We start from the raw sequence: 21,763 nt of genomic DNA on the forward strand, positions 1-21,763 counted from the left end.
AAAGGAAGCTCTAATATGGAGGATTAGGAAAAAGACTTGATTTGGAAGATTAGGCAAGGAAGTCCTATCAAGAGGACTAGATAGGAAGTCTTGGTGGATCAAGAGCACCAGAGGAAAACTTAGACGGGTCTGGATGATTAGACGTCTAGCGGTGGAAGACCTGGGGCCCAAGGATTGAAAGCTAAGTAAATGCCCCACAAGTTTGGAGGACTTGGTTGACACAAGATAAATTCTTTCAAATGGAGTGGATAAGGATGCGTTCCTGGTAAGAAAAACAGCAAGCATCGATCTGACCTAAGGTTTCACTGAAAATCTGAAGTCAAGACCAAATAGTTTGCGAACTTTCCTGTTTTACTTGTTTGCAAACTATTTCTTGTGGATAACAAGAAATAGTCCTAAGAGGGTATCAGGTTAAGAGGAAGCTCTCTTGAAAGACCATGTTTCAAATTTATATTTTTAGAAAATATATTTGAAATTTTTTGTCAAAATAATTTTTGAAAACAATTTCGAAAAGATTCTTGAGACATATATGTTTTCTCCCTTTTCAAAATGTTTTTCAAACTATCATTCTCTTTCAAATTTTCTAAGTAATTCTCATATTTCAAAATTCCTTTCTTGTTGGAAAAATGATGATTTTTTTTTGAAAAATACTTTTCAAATTCATTTTGAACAATCTTGAAATACTTTTTTAAATTTTCAAAATAACTTTGCAAAAATAATCTTTCAATATGGGTAAAGGGGATAGTTTTTTATTAAGGTTTTACCAAACAATTTGTTTGTGCAATGCCTTATCAAATATCATACCTTATGTTGGGATTGTTCTAGTGTAATGTGCGTGTTTACACGTTTCACAAACGTGCACAGTGGAAATATATAAATAATTAACTATAATTATTATTACACATGCATGCATGGATAAGAAATAACAGAGTACAAGGCATAATAGGAAATTAAATTTTTTAAAATAGCAAATTATTCAACGCGTACCTTATTGATGACGTTGAGCAAAGTTGGCATCAATCGAGTAATCCTTGTCGAAATCCCGCCTCTATTGGTGATTTACACCAAGCTCTCGTATAGACGGCTTCCAAAGCCATAAGTGGCGTCATCGTCTTCGGTACTAGCTGATGATCGATAACGATCGATTTGAGAGAAAAATCTTATTCCAGAAAACACACAACAATGTTTGTCGTGATCATTTTCTAGGATTTTCTAACTATCACCGGAAATTATATTCCCGATATAGTTTTCGATAGTCAACCTTTTGACCGTCGATCAGGACAAATTGGCGAAACCTTTTCAACGTTGATGGAGCATTCTCTGGAAGCTTTATAAGCTCCCAGGAAGTTGGCAGATGATCGTCAATCGATCGAGGTTGATTGATAGCGACTGGACAACTCTTCACAAGAGCTATCAATAGCGTTACGTTCTTTTCCAGCAATGACTTTACAAGTCGTCAGCTTTTGGACAACAAATTCAGACAATGTCAAAATATCGAGAAAACTTCACAAGTTGATAAGATGGGTGACTAGCTAGCTCTCAGTCTTGGTGCTTGTGGAGTGTCTGGTTCGGTTAGATTTAGGTCATGTCTATCTTCAGTTTCTATTTCCCTTGTATTTGGTTGTGATTCTTCTTCTTCTTCTTCTTAATTTTGTTGATTATCATTTTGTTCATTAATTTGTTTATCAAGTTGATTATTACTTTGTTGAGAGTTCTCTTTATCAAAAGTTATGTTGGTGGTTTCTTCAACTTTTAATGTGTCTTGATTATACACTCTATAGGCCCTACTTGTGGTTGAGTATCCTAGAAAAATTCTTTGAGTAGTTTTAGATGTGAATTTTCTTAAGTAATCTTTTATATTTAATATGTGCACTTTACATCCAAATACTTTTAAATAATTTAGGTTAGGTATTTTGTTATAATATATTTTATAGGAAGTTTTGTTGTGATGTTTATTAACTAATATTCTGTTTGTATGTAGCAAGTTGTGCTTATTGCCTCAGCCCAGAATTTATTAGTTAGGTTGTACTCGTTTAATATTGTTCTAGCTACTTTTAGTAAGGTTCTATTTTTTTTTCGACTATTCCATTTTGTTGTAGGATTCTAGGACATGAGAACTCATAGTGGTACCCATTATTTTGATAAAATTCATTGAATTTAGTATTTTCAAATTCTCCACCATGATCACTACATATTTGCTTTGGGTTAGTACGTCTAAGGCATATGTACGGGAGGCGCCTATCCACTAGTAATCTCCGTTCTGAACCTTGTTCAGAGGCGGAGAAACTCGTCTTACAGTTGATGAGCATAGGTCATATATAATTTTTAGTATTGTTTAACGCTCATCTACTTGTAATTCATTGCATATGATCTATTTTATCACACCTTATTCTTTAGTTATTACTTATTTCTACTCTTTTGCTCGAAGATCTACTCTTTGTATATTTTAATTGACAGGATGTGATCCAAAGATGAAACGATGCATATTTGACAGTGGAACAAGAAGTGGTGAAAAGAGACTCGGACTGACCGTGCTCGTTATCACGGGATGATTTCTTTTATAGCAAACACGGAGAAATGGAGGAAAAGGAGCAATAAAGCAAAACACGACCATGCCTACCAGGCACGACCATGCTTCATTTTCCTAGGGCTCAGACACAACCAAGCCTCTCCAGGAAGCACGGTCATGTCCCTCCAACAGATTGAAGACAACAAGGGGTCGTGCCTACTAGGAACTGTAGGATCGTGTACGCGCTAGAGGGGGGGTGAATAGCGCGTGTCGCTTTTTCGATTTCGTTCGTTAACTGTACAAACTAAGCAGCGGAAATATTAAATAACACAGCAGGGGGACACGCGGGATTTTTACTTGGTTCCTAACCCCCCAGGGTTAGTACGTCCAAGGCCTAATCACGGGAGGCGCCCGTCCACTAGTGGTCTCCTTTCCGAAGTTGTTCGGAGGCGGAGAAACCCGTCTTACAGTCCAATAAACAATGCACAATAATAACAGGAATAATTAAGAAAGAAATAACCAAGCAATTTGCCGCCGATCCGGAAGTCCGAGCACCACGTACTCCTCCTGGATCTTCCCCGGTTGCAAGCGTCTGGCCTCTTTTTCGTTTCACAGCATTCCAGAATGATTTGGGAGGTTTCTGGCTTGAATTGAGTTGCTTCTGCACGTTCACAGCCTTATATAGACCTCCTGAGTCGACTCCAGCAAGCCCTGAGTCGACTCCAGCTTATGTGGTGGATAAAACTTCATTCTGGACGTTATCTGTTGCCCGAGTCGACTCAAATGGGCTTCTGGGTCGACTCCAGCCCTCCGAGTCGACTCAAGTGGCATTCTGAGTCGACTCCAGCCGGAATCCGAAAAAACTCAAAACACCAATTTTGTAGATCTCTGAAAGAGCTTTCCAACGCATCTGAGTTTGCCTCGTTCTGAGACCCGAGTCAAAAGTTATAGCCTTTTGAAGTTCAGCCTGTATTATAGTTCCTGAAAAAATCAGCATGCATACAAAGAAGCAAACCTAACTTTACCTTGTGAGTCTAACTTCGGATTTCTCCCGAAATCCTGGGTTAGTCTAACCCACTCCATTCTGGAGAATTTGTGCCAACCAAGTCACCCAGACTTGTTGGACTTGTGCTCGGCTCTGTCGTTGCCCCCCAGGACTTGAACGCAACTGATCCTCCTGATCAGTCCATTCTTCTCTGCAACTTGGTCCTCCTGACCAAGTCCATTTCATCCGCAACTACCCAAGTCCGGATCTTGCCTGGTGCACGTTGACTCTGCCAAGACTTCTGCCTGATCCTCCAAACCAGGACTTTCCCTTTGCCTAGCCTACAACTAGGACTTTCTCTTGCCCAGCTTCACTCACCAGGACTTCCATTGTCTAGTCTAACCGACTAGATCTTTCTCACTCACTTCCACACATCCAAACATCAAGTCATTGTCTAGTCTAACCGACTAGATCTTTCTCACTCACTTCCACACATCCAAACATCAAGTCCTGTTTGGATCAACCCTTGGTCAAACTGACCAGACCTAGGTGTATTGTCAAACATCGAAACACTAGGCAAGATCTTAGTGCATCTTGCACCAACAGGAACGACCATGCCCCAAACACAGAAGGACCCAGATGACAGGCCGTGCCCACAAGGCACGGCCGTGTCTCACTTCCAGAGCAAGACCTCATTGGGGTCGTGCCTACTAGGCACAACCGTATCTCACTTACAGAACCATGCAAGTCTGGGGTCGTGCCCACAAGGCACGGTCGTATCTTTATTCCAAAGAAGAGCCATTCCGGGACTGCGCCTATTAGGCACGACCGTGCCTATTTTCCAGAGCCAGACCAGCCACGAGTCATGCCTAGTAGGTACGGTCGTGTGGCGGAGGGTTCGGTCTGTACCCTTAGACTGTGCCAAGAGACACGACCGTGCGGCACCTGGGGCCTATATATACCACTTTTTGTAATCCTTTTGGGCTATCTTAAGTTATCTTATGAAACCCTAGGGCTTGGCTTGGGGGCGGCGCCTCTCCACTCTTAGAGAGGTCCTAAACGCTTCATCTCCACCGATCTATCCTACGCCAGAGCGAGAAGATCTTCAAAGGATGCCCGTGCTTCAAGATAAGTCCTTCCTTTTCTTGTGGATGATTATTTTCTAGCATACTTGTTGTAATCTTCTTGTAATGGAGTAGATCCATGAGTTTAGGATGTAGGATGAACATTAATGTGATGATGGTGATGTAAGAACTAGTTCATGTTATTTTTCTCTATTCTATGAAGTATTTACACTTGTTTCATATATTGTGTGCCTTAAACGTGTTTGATGTAATATTTGTGTAAGCACATGTACATGATTATGAGGGGTAGATTACTGTGTAGGGAGATCTTAGGATCATATAACCGGAGTGCCTTGTGACATAAGGAGATCTTTTAATCAGATTTTCCAAAATTATCTTTATATGGTGGTAAACTCCCTTAGGGGATAGCTAACGACTATTGATAACTAGGAAGGGGTCCTTAATTGGGTACTCGGTGACAACGGAAGAGCTATTAACTAGTCTATCTAGGTATCATCCTGAATTAGTGATCGTAGTGTTAGAATATCATGATTTAATTTCGACAAAGTTTGGCAAGGTTGAGTTGGTATCTTGGTTAGAATCCCCACAAGGTAAACGTTGAGAGTAAGGGAACAAACATGAATTAGAGATGTCACCTAGCTTTGATGTGAATCTGAAATCCTAGACTTATCCATCTCATCCCATAAGCCCCCAAGCTAACCAATCTCTCTCTACCATACACATAATCCTCAACCTTTCCGCTTCCTTCTGAGTCTAGATAACTAACCCTATGGCATCACTATAGCTAAGAACAGTCATTGTGGTTCAATATCTTTTTATTACTTGACGACGACCGTATACTTGCGGACCTTATCAACAGTCCAAAAAATATAAATGAAGTACAAACGTAAGACAAAATTAAAAGAAATAATCAAACAATTGTGTCAAACCCGATCTGGAAGTCCTAAGCGTTGCGCACTCCTCCTGGACCGCGCACTCCTCCTGGAACTTTTTCGATTACACAAATTTGACTCCGTTCGCGTTCAGCAGCACTACAGGATGAAGAGAATGACTTGAATAAGTTGTGTTATGGTGCTTCAAGCTAAGGCCCCTTATATAGCCCCTTTCGGGCACCTGGATTCTTATTCGAGCGCCTGGATAATATTCGATCCGATCCGATCCGATCTCTTCGGTCTTATCCGGACTAATTCTTCTAGATTGGGGCACTTGGAACAGATAGGGGCACTTAGACCATCTAGGTGCCTAAAAATTATTAGGGCGCTTGGATCCAATCAACTCAAGTTTGACTTGAGTTGACCCCGGGCTTGGTTCGACTATTTCTGTGTGTTCCTCTTATGCTTCCTTCGTCTTGCTTACAGCTCCTGGTTCCTGCAAAATAAGCATACAAACATGTAAGCAACTGTTTTTGGTCTTAACTTTGGATTTTTAATGAAATTTTGGGTCAGTCCAACGTCTACTGTTCCCTTACCAGGAATTTGCCCTTACCCACTTCACTTGGGATAATTTACCTGCCAACCAAGTCCTCCAGACTTGTTGAACTTCTGCTTAGCCTTGATCCTTGGCCCCCAAGATTTCTTACTAGACATCTGGTCTACCTGACCTGTCTAGACTTCCATTGCCAGACATCTGGTCCACTTGACTTGCCTGGACTTCCACTGTCAGTCATCTGGTCCACCTGACTTGCTTGGACTTTCACCTGGTGCACTTGATCTGCCAAGATTTCCTGCCTAGTCCTCTAGACCATGACTTCCATTGCCTAGCCTTCAGGTAGGACTTCCTTGTCCAATCCTTCAGATCAGGATTGTAGGATCGTAGATGCGCGTTAGAAGGGGTGAATAGCGTGGTCATCATTCGTTCATTTTCGTTCTATCAGAGATACTAAGCAACATAAATTAGATCACAAGCATAGGGACTCACGAATTTTTTACTTAGTTCCTAACCCCCCAGGGTTTGTACGTCCAAGGCCTATGTACGGGAGACGCCCGTCCACTAGTAGTCTCCTTTTCGAACGTTCACTCAGAGACGGAGAAATCCGTCTTATAGTCTAAAATAATAATAAATGAAATACAATGTAAGACAAAGGAAAGAGTAAACCAAATCGTGTCAAAGCCGATCTGAAAGTCCTGAGCGCTACACACTCCTTCTGGAACTTCCTGGTTGCACGAGTCTGTCCTCATTGGCGTTCAGAATCATCACTAGTTAAAGAAGATGACTTGTAGTTGTTAGTGCGGGAAGCACCAGATGATCAAACCTTAATTTTGATGATGACACTAGGTTCAAGTTAAGTGTGTGTTGGACTGATATTGCTAATATAGTATGCAGGGAGCACAAGTAAAAGTCCTAGTTAAGGCTAGGCAAAGGACTAAGTCTTAGTTGGAGGCTAGGCACGGACAAGTCCTGATCTAAAGGATCAGGTGGAAGTCTTGGCAGACTCAAGAGCACCAGGTGCAAGCCTATGTAGTGTCAGAGGACTGAGAAGCATGACCAAATCCAGTCGAGTACGATCAGGAAAATCAGAAGACGTGATGAAGTCTGCGTGGTTTGGAGGACCGAGTCGCAGCAACAAACCCTAGGGGCCAAGGACAGAGCCAAGCAAAAGTCCAACAAGTCTGGAGGACTTAGTTGGCATCAGGTATACTCTCTTGAGAGGAGTGAGTCATGACGCGTTCTCGAGGGGAGCATAAGGAGTCGGTTTAACCCAAGATCTAATTGGAGATATAAAGTTAAGACCAAGAGACAGTTCTAGGAACTGACTCTCCACCTGTACTTTATATATTTTTGGAGCTAACTTTCAATGCAGGTTGGAGAGGTAAAGTACTTAGACTCTGGGCTAAGTTATCCAAGGTTCAGTTGTTGAAGTCGACCTGAGTGATAGTCAAGTTGACCTGAGCCTGGATAACCACAGCGAAAGTCGAAGTATATCAAAAACCCACCACGTCGGATTGGAGTCGACCTGAGTAGGTACTCCAATCGACCTGAGCAGGTACTCCAGTCGACCTGAGCACCGGATAGCGCAGTGAAAGGCAAAGGTTATCGGCAAGCTCCACATCAGCTTCGAGTCAACCTGATTAGGGACTCAAGTCGACCTGAAGGTGAAGTCAGCGAGGAGAAAGAGGATCGCTGTCTAGGTGGAGTCGACCTGAGATCGGCTAGAGTCGACCTGAGCACATTATATAAGCAACCTCGACCAGAGGCTCGAGACACGAATTTCTAATCTTCCATGAGCAAACCCTTTCGACGACGACACCCTGAGCAACCAGAAGCAACCATAAAGCTGCTGTAATGTCGGAATCACATGCAAACGAAGATCAGGGACTTCCGGCACTTGGGTAAAAGTTCTTTTATTTAAATTTAACATCCGATAAAATATATTGATTTTGTCGTGATAATTTTGTAATCGTTCAACTTGTTTTCGCAAGGAAACAAGTTTATTAGTGGATTGCCCGTCGGAGACATCAAAGACCGTGGGCCTTGGAGTAACAGTCTTTAGCTGTGAACCAAGTAAAAAAATTTGCATCTCATTTCTTTTCTGTTACTGTTCTTAGTTTCATTTAAGTCTTCCGCTATCGTACTTGTGATTTACGTAGTCGAACGAATTTTAAAAACTGGTAGAAAAACGCTAAAGTGCTATTCACTCCCCTCTAGTGCTTTATTCGATCCTACAATTGGTATCAGAGCGGGGTCTTCGAATCTAGTGCAACCATTGATCAAGAAGGTTTTCAAATCGCATTTGGATTTTACGAAGTTTTTTTTTTGTTCGAAATTTTTTTTCTCTCTTCGGCACTACTAATCTAGAGAAGTTGTTGCAGTCAAAGATGGCTGGGAGAGACGTTATGTTTTGCTCATTAGAATTTTGGTGGTCGAGAGGGGTGCTTATGTTTGGGAGCTGCTACCTGCATGGTAAAGAATGTTAGAGACAGACATGCCATCAAACATTGAGAGATGACGTGGTTAGATTTATGTTTTCTCTATTCGTCTTTTCACAAAGAAGTTGCATCGTTGTGCCAACCGTCGATTTTGATTCGGACACATATCGTCTTTTTGTGAAAAAGGCATACACAATGGTTCAAATTCAACTTTTGGTTAGAACGCACATGAGTGTTTTATGAGAGGGACGAGAGATAAATAAAAGAGGTACATGATTTTATCATTTTCAAACTTTAATATGTGATTTAGATAGTCTGAACAGATTTTAATATGACTTAATAAATTATTTTATTTTTTATAGTTAGTTAACCACTAATCCTAAGTGCGTTGCCACGTTAAATTGACCCTTAGGGTATCATTGAATTAGTTATAATGGGACAGATTTACTGAAGTTTATAAGGATTAAATTTCAACGAAGTCAAATTAATATTTTTCCATAATATTTAATTATAATTTTTTAATTTATTTTTTTATAGATAATTATAAAATTGATCTTATAAAATTATTATGCAGGAGATTTATCCTTTATAAAAATTACCATATTGAATTAGGTAGGAAATCCGATAAAATCACGTCACTATACCCTATCACAATAGGATCTGTTTCCGAGATGAACATATGGTACGTTGCCGCAGTTGCCTGTTAAGCTCAACTCATTAGACGATTTATCTAGATTCTGTGAGCACATTATATCCTCGTGCTGTCTATCGCCCTGACGTCACACAGTTATCGAGGAGACGGCATTGCAGAGTTCCCGGTGCAAGAAGGCCAACATAACAACAAGAGCTTTCATGGGGATTGCAACTTGCCAATCTCTTCTTCCTCTCCTCTCCGACAAAATGGTGAGACATCCATTCCACTACTCTTCCCATCTTTCCCGCTCTTTGAACTTAGGGTTTTCAACTTTCCAGCACATTTGCCATGCATTTTTAGATTTTAAACAACATGGAGGCTTAAATGGCTCCTCTTGTTTCCATTGATCCTTACTTTTCTCCTGTTGGTAGATAGTGACTTAGTTCCTCGACAATCTCTCTATAGTCTTTTAAGTTCTTGTTCCCAATGTCCAATGTCTCACTCAGAGCACCTGCTGTAGTTCTACTGCAAGTTGGAAAATTTTTCCAGTCTTCTCCAAGATTATGTATTTACTATGTGTTCTGTGACTTGTTTAATTGGCAATTCAGAGAAAGAAAGTGGAGTGTGGCTCGAGTGCTCAGCATGTTCGGCGCCCATTTACTCGGCTTCAGCAGCGTGCCATCGCTCAAGGTTTGTCCAATCCTCCATTTAGATTTTACTTTGAGACTCTACACTCCATTGTTTTCGCTATGTATAAAAAATTTTCCTACTTTTGTAACAGAGAAACCTACAGAGCTTATTTTCATAGATTAAACATGGAATGTTTTAGTTTACAGCAGTCGCATGCTACAACTTGCAGGAGAAGAAAAAGGTACAGATTGCAGAAAGAGGGGTCACATTGACATCATATCGCATCCTTCAAAGTCAAAAGTAAAGCCTACTAAATCTCCTCGGCAAGGACGGATTTTTCCACTCTCTGGGGGCCCTTACTTCACACATATATTCTCATGCTCTGATATACTTAAGAGCAGACTAGTAAGTCATTACACAGTTGCAGTGCTATTACATGCAACAACAGCACTCTTGTTTGCAGCCAAATTTGTTTGCATAGCAATTGTTCAGAAAACTCATAAGCTGTACTAAGTAATTGAAATAGGTCATATGCTCAAACATTGTTTCCATGAATCATTATGATTATCACCCCATGAACAGAATTCAATTGAAGTTGGATGTTTTTTTATACTTGTTGCGGCTGAGGATTCTACCATCTGCTAGATGACCTGAGCCTTCTCTCCTGGCCAAACCTACGTAGATAACAAGCATCAAAGGGCTCGCCGGCAATCATCCTTGTGAGGCCCCTCTGATGCCTAAGTTAGGCGTGGATCACGGAGAAGATAGAATGGTAGAAGAAAAAGAAGAAAAGTAAAGTTAGGGTTTGATACCATCTTTAGCTGTCCTATTTATAGAGACATGCTCTCAAATCCTAATGAGCAATACAACTGGTAAGTAATTGGGCTGGATTACGCCATGAGAGCTAGATTTGCTAGGTTGGAAGGGGATGTTATCCCTTGGTATCACTAGTACCCCCTCCAAGTCGGAATGAGGAGCGGGGCGGGGTCTAACGAAGTTTAATTTAGGGAGCGTGGGGCACCTGGCTTACTGAACTATAAGAGTGATTCAAGAGATCCAGTTGAGGAGCTGAGTCATTGAGCTGGATGGGAACTAGAACTGCTAAACACTGGGGAGTGACTTAGGGGGTCAAGTCGGAGAGTCCGCATCGATCGGGGAGAGAAGCTCGATCTCGTTGGGGTCATGGGGAGAATAAGAAATTCGATCCTACGTTGACATAGGGAGAGGTCATGGGGAGAATGAGAAATCGGATCCTACGCCGATCGGGGAGAGAAGCGCAATCCCGTTGAGATTGTGGGGAGAATAAGAAATTCTAACCCACACTGATCGGGGAGAGGTCGTGGAGAGAATAAGAAATCTGATCCAACGTCGATCAAAGAAAGAAGCTCGATCCCGCCAAGGTCACGGGGAGAATAAGAAATCTGATCTCGTAATAAACGGAGAGAGAAGCTTGATCTTGTTGAGGTTGGAGGGAGAATAAGAAATCCGATCTCATGCTGATCGGATAAAGAAGTTTGATCCTACTAAGGTCGTAGGGAGAATAAGAAATTTGATCCACACCGATCGAGGAGAGAAGCTCAATCTTGCTGAGGTCGTAGGGAAAATAAGAAATTTGTTCTCGTGCTGATCGGGGAGAAGCTCGATCCCGTCGAGGCCATTGGGAAATTAAAAAATTTGATGCCGCACTGACTGGGGAGAGAAACTCGATCCCGTCGAAGTCGTGAGGAGAATAAGAAATCTAATCTACGTCGATCGGGGAGAGAAGCTCGATCTCACCGAGGTTGTGAGGAGAATAAGAAATTCGATCTCGTGTCGACCAGGGAAAGAAACTCAATCCCGTTGAGGTTGTTGGGAGGTTGATCCTGCGACAAACGGAGAGAGAAGCTCGAACTTGTTGAGGTTGGAGGGAGAATAAGAAATCCGATCTCATGTCGACCAGGTAGAGAAGTTTGATCTTGCTACGATTGTAGAGAGAATAAGAAATTCGATTCACACCGATCGAGGAGAGAAACTCAATCCCGCTAAGGTTGTGGGGAAAATAAGAAATTTGTTCCCACGCTGATCAAGGAGAAGCTCGATCCCGTCAAGGTCGTTGGGAGATTAAAAAAAATCTGATTCTGCACTTATCGGGGAGAGAAGCTCGATCCTGTCGAAGTCGTGGGGAGAATAAGAAATTCGATCTCGCATCGACTGGAAAAAGAAACTTAATCCTACTGAGGTTGTGGGGAGAATAAAAAATCTGATCCTGCGTGAATCAAGGAGAGGTTGTAAGGAGAATAAGAAATTTGATCTCATGTCGATCGGGGAGAAGTTCGATCCGGTTGAAGTCGTGGGTTGAATGAGAAATCTTATCTCACGCCAACTGAGAAGAAGAAGCTCGATCTCACAAAGGTCATGGGGAGAATAAGAAATCCGATCCTGTGTCGATCGAGGAGAGAAGCTCGATACCGTTGAGGTCGAGGGGAGAATAAGAAATTCGATCCCGCGCCGATCGAGAAGAGAAGTTCGATCCTGTGCCAACCAAGGAGAGAAGCTCAATCCTACTGAGATCGTAGGGAGAATAAAAATGGCGGGGCTCAAAGGGGATGTTCCCGATCAGGAATATTCCCATAATGAATAAGTAATGTTTCCAATGTAATCTACTATAGGAATATTCCCAAACGGAGATATTTTCAAAGTGAGTGCAATGTTAGAGTCCTGTGTAAATTACTGTGGCGATGTTGCCAATGAGAATGCTCCCAAAGTGAGTGCACTATTGGAGGCTTGTGGCATCTACTGCAAGGATATTCCCAAACGGAAATATTCCCAAAAGTCCCAAAAGTTAAGTATGATACCTATAAGTTGACTGATTCGGGTGGGTTCCCTTGGGTATATCACATGTTCCTCTTCTATAAGTCGAATTGAGGAACGAAGTTGAATGAAGTCTGACTAAGGGAATGAGGGTGCTCGAGCTATAGAGCTATAAGATCAACTTGGGAGGTCGAGTCGAGGAGCCAACTCAGAAGACCCAATGAAGCCAAGGAGAATAATAGGGAAGACCGTCTCGATCTCTCGTCTTGAAAGACTAACGAAACTAGGGAGAGAATAATATGGAAGATTGTCTCGATCCCTTAGCTCGGAAGAGCAACGAAGTTTGGGAGAGGATAATATGGAAGATAGCCTTAATCCCTTAGCTCGAAAAATCAACAAAGTCAGGGAGAGGATAATATGGAGGACCTTCTCGATCTTTCAACTTAGAAGACCAGTGAAGTCGGAGAGAGGATAATATGGAACACCATCTCTATCCCTTGGCTCGGAAGACAAGGGGAGCCGGGGAGAGGAAAATATGAAAGATCGTCTAGATCCTTCAGCTCAGAAGACTAGTGAAGTTGGGGAAACTATAATATAGATGACCATCTCGGTAACTTGGCTCGGGAGAGTATAATATAGCTCGATCCTCAACCAAGAGCTGGGAGAGAATAGCTTGATCCCGTCGAGAGGCCAGGAGAGAAGGCTCGATCCTGACTGATTGGCCGGGAGAAAAGGCTTGATCCTAACCAAGAGGCTAGGAGAGAAAAATTGATCTCGTTTGAGGGACTAGGAGAGAAGACTCGATCCTAGACGAGGGGTTGGGAGAGAAGCCGGGAGAGATAACTCGATCTTGGTTGAGAGGTTAGGATAAATAACTCGATCTTGATCGAGGGGCCAAGAGAGAAGGCTCGATCCCGGCCTAGAAGTCGTGTGAGAAAACTTAATCCTTGTCGAGAGGTTAGGAAGAGATAACTCGATTCCGACGAGAGATCGAGAGAAGGCTCAATCCCAATCAGGGGACTAGGAGAGGAATCTCGATCCCGACCGAGGGATTTACAGAGGAATCTCGATCTTAGACGAGGAGCCAAGAGAGATAACTCAAACCCGATCGTGAGGTCGAGAGAGAGAACTCAATCCTAGCCGAGAGTCCGTGAGAGATAACTCGATCTATTCGAGGGCCTGGGATAGAAGGTTCGATCTCGATCGGGAGAGATAACTCGATCTTGGTTGAGGAGCCGAGAGGGAGGGCTCAATCTGTCAAGACAAAAAATTCGATCTTGGTCGAGAGGCTGGAAGCTTGATCCTAGCCAAGGGGTCGGGAGAGAAGGCTCGATTTCGGCCTTGGCCGAGAGGTAAAGAGAGATAACTCGATCCCGACCAAGAGGACAGGAGAGAAGGCTCAATCCCGACTGGGAGGCCAGGAGAGAAAACTTGATCCCGACTTAGGGTTGGGAGAGGAATCTTGGTCCCGGTTGAGGGGTTGGTAGATAACTCGATCTCGGTTAAGGGAGAGGGAGCTCAATTGGTTGGGAGGCTAGGAGAGAAAATTCAATCCTGGCCGAGAGGCTAGGAGGGATAACTCGATCTTGGCTAAGAAGCTAAGAGGGATAATTCGATCTCGGCTGAGGGGCCGGAGAGAAAGTTCAATCCCGATCAAGATCTTGGGAGAGAACTCGATCTCCACCGAGAGGTCAGGATAGATAACTCGATCTTGGCCGAGGGGTCGGAATAGAAGGCTCAATCTTATCTGAGAGACCAGTATAGAAGGCTTGATCCTGTCTAAGAGGCCAGGATAGTGAGCTTGATCTTGCTCGAGAGGCTAGGAGAGAACTTGCTTCTGGATAGGAGAGCAAACTCGATCCCGATCGAAAGGTCAGGAGAGAAGGCTTGATCCTGGTTGAGAGGTCAGGCGAGAAAACTTGATCTTGGTTGAGGGGCAGAGAGAGATGGCTCGATCCCGACTGTGGGGCCAAGAGAAAACTCAATCCAGATCGAGAGGCCGAGAGAAGATATGAGTACCTCAAATAGAGCATTTGGACAGTCAGCTTCTTGATCCCTTGCTTGCAACTAGAAGTGTGCATCCACATTGCGTATTAAGGAACATCAGTGTTAGCTTATGCATTGAGATTACTAGTAGAATCTGACAAATCTAGCTTAACTTCCCCAACAAGTCATCCATTCGAGGAGTTTTAATGCTTCGGCTCCTTGATCTCAAATGAGTAAGCATTAATGATAGAGCTCCACAAAACGACGCTAGGCTTCTTCCTCTAATCAAACATGCTTCTTGCTTCATTTACTCTTCCCTAGCCTACAAAGCACTAGGTATTCATGTGAACAAGGCTTGGCGATATCGTCCATGAGAGCCACTTCCTCAAGCAAGTGGCGGGCATGGTGCATCGCCACATCAAGCAAGGCTGGTAATCATGGCGTTCCACAAGTAGGCACTCTCGTGGTGCATTGACTCAAACTGTTGACATGTGGGGTGCAATTCCCTGAACTTGAGATGGGCATTAATAAAGGAGCTTCAAGAGAAACAATTCCTATGGGGCATTTCATCAAAAACCTTCTGCACGCCATCGACACGTGGGGTGCAAAGAGGTGAAGAGAGCAGCCCCAATAGGCTTCAGGCATGCAACATTTAAAAGCACAACTTTGTCAGTTGGATTGTAGCCTTCATGTAATGGAATGTCTCTGAATCCTCTTCCCTTAATATCACAATCCAATCACGATTGGTTAATGGATGAAATGATGTGGGTTAATTCTGGCGTTGCCCCTCCTATTCTTCTTTTGATCAAGTTGCATATTAGTGTGGTTGCACAGTTTTGTGGTTGATCAAAGCACGAAGGAGTGTAACAGTGCTGGAACTCGAGTACAACTAGACAAGGTCGGAGTCGGTGAGCATGTTGAAGCCATGGATGGAGGAGCAGGTATTGATGCCCCCAACTTGGCGTTGGACCATGGCAATGTCAGCCTCAAATTCAGCGAGCGTGACATTGCTGGCTTTGCATTCACCAACGGAGGAGGCAGCGTCGATACGAAGGAAGAGCCAGAGGAATTTGGGGTAGGATTAGAGTTTTCGTTACTCAATCTTCACGGAAGGCCACTTCACTACGACCACCACCACTTGGTGAGGCAACTACTGAGAAGAAGTAGGGTGATGGGCTCAAGGAGATCGGTGGAGGGAACGTTGATTCTTTTGGCTCCTCCTAGTCTCCCCCTTCCTCCACCTTTTCCATCTCAATGTCTTTAATTCATGTTCCCACAGGCAGCGCCAATATTGCAACTGAAGAATCTACCGTTTGTCGGGCGACCTGAGCCTTCTCCCAGGGCCGGACTTGTATAGATAACACGTGTTAGAGGGCTCACCAGGAGTCTTCTTGGCGACGCCCCAACGATGCCTAAGTTAGGCGTGGATCATAGAGAAGATAGAATGGTAGAAGAAGAGTAAAGTTAGAGTTTGATACGATCTTTAGTTGTCCTATTTATAGAGATATGCTCCCAAATCCTAACAGGCTATTAGGTTTCAGATCTGCGGGTTGTTGCTAATGTGTGGATCCTGTTGGTGCAAGGAGCACTAGATAATCGAACCGATGTTTTGATCATGACAAAAGGTTCAAGTTAAGGTTGTGGTTGTTGGGTTTCTACATGGGTAATTTAAAATTTTGATTTCATAAATCATGACAATGGAAACGTAATAAATAAATTTATCACTAATTATGCAAAAACTCATCCAAGAAAATACACACATGCAAACATAATCGTAAATAAGACATAAATAATTTTATACCTTTTGAATGACGCGGAGCGAAAACGACATCAACTAGCAACCTTGAGCAAGATTGCCTTTACTCGTATCTACGTAATAAATAAATTTATCCACACTGAGATCTCCTCGAGACGACTTCTCTATGTCACGTGTCGTATCTCCGTTGTGATACTAGTTGAAGGGAGGGAGACAAACGATCCGAGAGAGGACCTACGGTCCGATTCCGTATCTGGTGGCTCAAAGCAACCCTGGCGATATGAATCGGATTGAATAAAGGAGAACACTACCGTTCGAAGGTCGTATGATTCGCTGTCAAGAAGGGGCAATGAACCAATATGGTGTGGATGTTCTAGCGACAACAATTATCCCGAAATAAAAATCAAATCGAAAGGAAGAAACGATACCTTTCGGTGGAGAAATAACTATTATTTTTTCTTGCGTTTCTTGCTTCCACCGTCGGTTTGCAACTTCCTAGGCTCCGGAATGGTGGGTTCTTGGGAGGTATTGATCTTTGGAGGATTAAAAATCGATGGTGAGCTTTGGAAGATGCCCTATGGCTAGACCCTAACGAGAACCAACCTAACCTTGGGCGGGCACGTATATCTTATCATTATTAAATTATTGGTAGAAAATCCAATAGATAAATTCTATCAAAAGGAATATTCTTATAACGGAATTGTTAGATGCATGCGGAAGCCATTGATATAAAATACATAATTGATATAAGGTGAGGAAGAAGAGGCTTAACACTTTTCTTTACCTCTATCTGCAGTATAAGTAACCTTCACAAAACAACGGAAATCATTGGCTTAGTAATTAAACAGGAAATAACTTGTAGTTATGAAGTCATGTACTTAAGCAGTACCGTTGTGGATTTTTAAAGCCTAACAATTAGGTTTTTTAATCCCCTGGTCGTAATTCTTCAAAAGAGATATATGTTTAGGTGTTTAACAGAAAAAATTTCATTAAGAAATATTAACAAAATCTGTTAAATCAAACTCCTATCTTTTAGCCTCAAATTTAATTCAAAATTAAATCAGATTGATTCAAAATCAAACCATCTTTAATTAAAATCAAATCAATTTGGTTTATAATTAAACTAAAGAGGGTCTACTTTGTCTTCAAAAGACGTGGTCTCATCTGTGCTTCCTTCCGATAAAATATTTTCCATATTTGTCCTTCATCTAGTTAAATTAGACTCAATCTCTCTCAATTTGAAAATTCAATTCTCAAACTTGTTTTATATCTCTTAGAGAAACTCGTAGTGTATGTGTGACCTTATAGGTTCCCGATTTATGTTGATCGTCTATATTAATCATTAATTACAGATCGATTATGAATGACACTTAGTAGTACATCATGACCCTCAATTAATTGAAAAATCACAGTTGATTCCAGAACTACTTCTGAACTCTTCAGCAGTTACGGTTGATCGTTCCTCTATTTCTTTCATCATTTTATATTCGCTTAGTTTGGGATGTAGTTTGTGTCAGTTCCCACTAAACTGACTACGTCACATCTAGCCCAAGTTGTACTTCTTTATCTTGCGGATTCAAGTTACTCAAAACAACTGTCCAAGAGGATCATCCTCTTGACGTGTTATTGCTTTGGCCAAAGATTTACAGTAACAATCCTGACAAGTGGTCATAGGGTATACGTCTTTTAATTAAAGGAGTGGTGAATCCTCTATTGGCTATTCAAACACTTTCGGGCACTTTGGTTTATACCCAATTATCCCGGATCTACACCTCCGTAGAGATGCTTGCTTGAGATGTCAAAGTAGAAGTCTCTATGACCAAGATGACTTGAATACCTCAAGTCGAAGGAAACTTGCACTCAAGCTGCAATAAAATCTTCATAGACATTTATAGAACCATATGAAATCTATGGCAGGTCACTCCCAATGAACTAGTTACCCTTAACCATCATCCATATGTTAATTTTCAACATCCAATATTTCCGAGCCAGTGAAGATCGACTGATTGGCAAAATTAAGGAGTGTAATATGTGTTAGTCTCACAGAATTGACAATGTCCGAATGCTCATCAATTCATCGACTAGGGAATATTTCAATACGTACATAATTGCATATGTAGAGATACCCACTAATTGTGATCCAATCACAATTTCTCTCATGCTATGCATTGTATTGTGAACATCAGTAATTGAGTTTAAGATCAAATCAAATACATAGAGAATTTATACTTAAATAGTGATTTTATTTATCCAATAAATAATACAATATCTAAGGCGATTGTCTTAGGACACCTCTCAAATATAACAGTGGTGTGTACTAATAAGCTAAAGTGAGTGTGCAGGTAGCACAGGAAAAGTCTTAGTTGAGGCTGGACAAGGAAGTTCTAGTCTGGAGGACTAGGCAAGGAAGTCCTAATCAAGTGGACTAGGCAGGAAGACTTGGCAGATCAAAGCATCAGGCAGGAAGTCTAGGTGGGTCAGTGGACCGGACATCTACGGAGCGATGGGTCAGCGAGGACCGGACATCGGAGGAAAGTCTTGGGGGTCGAAGATGGATGCTGAGCAAAAGTCCAACTAGGTCTGGAGGACCGGATGGTTGGCAGAGGTAATCTCTCCTGAGAGGAGTAGGTGAGGACATTCTCTTGAAAGGAATAGTAGGCGTCAGTCTGACGTATGATTTTACTAGAAAATTAAAAGTCAATACTAGACGTTGGAAAACTGTCCTATTTCCTGTAATATATATTTGCACTAACTCTGTGATGCAGGAAATTGAGGGACCGAATTTCGGGTTCGGGGCACCCTTATGGATTCGGGCGACCGGACGGTCCAGACGCCCAGAAGGGATCCAGGCGTCCGGATGTCAGCTGATCGAGCCAGCGAGGCGGATGAGGTGGCGAGCCAGGAGTGGTTGGAGACACAGCTTCCAAGGCGATCGGAAGGCTCCAAACGCCCGGAGAAGGATAAGGCGCGACAGAGTCAAAGCTGATCCGGCAACCACCACGTCAACATTCCAGACGCTCGGAAAGGATGCAGGCATTCGGAGATGCTAAGTCAGCGTGAGAACGGATCGACGAGACGTGGAGGCGTGGAGGCAAGCCCGGATAAGTCTATAAAAGCAGCTGCGAAGGGGAACCCTAAAACATCAATTTACGCAAACTCGACGGCCATTCTACACGTGACCAAAGCACTCGAGACGTTGTCGTAATGCTAGAATGCTGCACCGACATCCGCACGCTATAACAAACTCATTGTGTCGGTAAACTTTAATTTTATTTTCGTCTATTCTTGTACTTAATTACTAGGATGGTAAAGTGTTACCGATTCTAAATCCTTGTGTAAAGGCGAGACTCTTTCTCAAAAGAGAAAGAGTTTTATAGTGGATTGCTCAACGTAAGCGGTCAAAAATTACGGCATTTTTGGAGTAGCAGCCATTGAATTTCTGTGAACCAAGTAAAAAATAAACTTATCCATTTTTGTTTGTTACTAAATCTTCCACTGTGCTTTATATACTCTATTTACGAATCTTCCACTGTGCTTGTTCTAACTCTTTAGGCCACTTACATGAATCTTATTGATCCGTTAATGCTTGTCAATCTAAATAGTCATCATGAGGCCACTTTTGACTGTATCTTTTGAACTTTTGACATCCTCCCACTAGAATAGTTTCATAAGGATAATCATCTGATAATTAAGCTGGATAGCATGACCTCCATGAGTTAGTGATCAGTTTCTGATTCCAGCAGATTGGTATAATTCAGATAAGTTGTATGCTTGTTTAGTGAGGACTGCCTATATACGGTGGTCGAGGCACAATATCACATGTTGTCTTGTTACTTGTGGACTATTATAATTGAGGTTTTGACGCGAGGTCAAGTCTCAAGTGAAATAGGTTGTGATATTCTACTTTAGCATCATATAATGGGTGGTGTGATTTAGATGAGCTATCTATTACTAACTTGGCTTTAAGATTTCACGAGTGTCAAATCTCAACTTATTTGGTTGCTTTGTTATAGTGGATCGTTATCCTGGCTAAGTGTTTTTGATGAGTATTGTCTGTTAGACCTATTAAATAATTGTTTCTTCATTTGTGTGGTTTGTTATTGCTTTTGCATACAAAACTTCTCTACTTGTGTGAGAGAAGATCTTATCATAGCATTGTTAAGGAATTTATATATTAATACGATTGCATGAAGAAGTTCATATGTACCTAAATAGCAATTTTTTTCCCTTTGATGCATAGGTTATTACTAATGGATTTTTCAATCATCTGCCGGATGCTCATGTCACAACAATCTTCTTTTGTGAAGGCAAAACATGGGAGGTCACGTTCCATGGAGGTCAAGATTATAAGTATTTTGGATGTGGACTGAAAATTTTTTTCATCGATAATGATATACGCAAAGGAGATGGAGGTGTGTTTGAATTGATAGATAACAAGAATTTGCATTTCAGAGTGCAAATTTTGCGCGTGGATATTCATTTTCATGCTAAAGATGGCGATGATGGGGGCTCCACTGACAACCCTATTTTGATAGATTAGATGTCGGATCATGTTTTACGTCGACAGATAATTATAAGAAGTCGTGCAAGAATCAATCAAATGCAACTTTTGTTCTCCTCTTCCTTCTCTAGGTTATGTTTTAAGCCATGTGGAGATGTTGCATCTTTTTGTATTACAAACAAGTATGAATACATATTACATGATATTACTAGCTTTTGTTACCAATATTCTTGTTATCTGATCAGTGGACTTGGCATCCCCACAAAACTTCAATAGGTCAGTTTGAAGTTGCGTGAACAAGACACATTGTTTGACATTTATCTCTTAAAGTATGCGGGCACTCACACATGAAAAATGACCTTTTTAGCTAGCTCAGTTTGCCATCTGGCTTTTGCTTTTTTGTTTTCAGATCTAAGAGGTAGCTTCTTACTGGTAGTCTTCTGTTGGAATCTTTTAGTTTTGTTTGTCATTATGTCCGAAAGAGCTTGCTTCTATCACTTGTATTTATTTTCGTAGTCACCCGAGCTTGTTTTAAGGGACTACAGTAGAGGAAAGGCACTTCACCACTCACATCCTTAGTTTGTTATTGGAATATCGCAACTTTGTTATACACTATTCTATGCTTAGGTACTCGAAGTTTATATATATGTATGTGTGTGTTGTGAATATTGTTTGTTTCTTAATTCCCATTATGAATTTGCTTGCGATGCTGGTGTTTGGAACTTGTAAGTTTGAACTAATGTTATGCTAGTTATGTATTCGTATTGTGAATTTTTGAGTTGGTTAACAGTATGTGATTGTGTCTAGTTTTCTTTTGATGAAATGCTTCCTTCTCGAAAGAAAAATAGGTATTTATCAACTACACTTGCTATTAGAGTTTCACGTACAGTTTTGATACAGTAAAATGTATTAGAAATTGATATCTAATGTTGTTGGAAATTAATTATTAATTCTTTGAGTTTTAATTAAGTTCTCACTGAATTTTCAATTAAAAAATCATTGATGATTTTAAAGATCTAGA

At 41.7% G+C, this 21,763-nt stretch overlaps 1 protein-coding gene across 1 annotated transcript in view; it reads left to right on the forward strand.

Moving 5' to 3' along the window:
• The window catches only part of LOC141836007 (B3 domain-containing protein Os04g0386900-like), a 25,231-nt gene extending 4,414 nt beyond the window's left edge, over positions 1 to 20,817 (forward strand). The window contains exons 2-5 of the mRNA XM_074723420.1: positions 9,233 to 9,348; positions 9,688 to 9,773; positions 9,970 to 10,114; positions 20,482 to 20,817. Coding sequence (XP_074579521.1) covers positions 9,233 to 9,348; positions 9,688 to 9,773; positions 9,970 to 10,114; positions 20,482 to 20,781 — 647 coding nt within the window. The 3' untranslated portion in view covers positions 20,782 to 20,817. The remainder of the gene's footprint in view (positions 1 to 9,232; positions 9,349 to 9,687; positions 9,774 to 9,969; positions 10,115 to 20,481) is intronic.
• Positions 20,818 to 21,763: the final 946 nt, after the last annotated feature.

This window comes from Curcuma longa, chromosome 10 (genome assembly GCF_044706935.1).
Source record: "Curcuma longa cultivar G26 ecotype Majalengka, Jawa Barat chromosome 10, ITB_CL_G26_1.1, whole genome shotgun sequence".
Classification (NCBI taxonomy): domain Eukaryota; kingdom Viridiplantae; phylum Streptophyta; class Magnoliopsida; order Zingiberales; family Zingiberaceae; genus Curcuma; species Curcuma longa.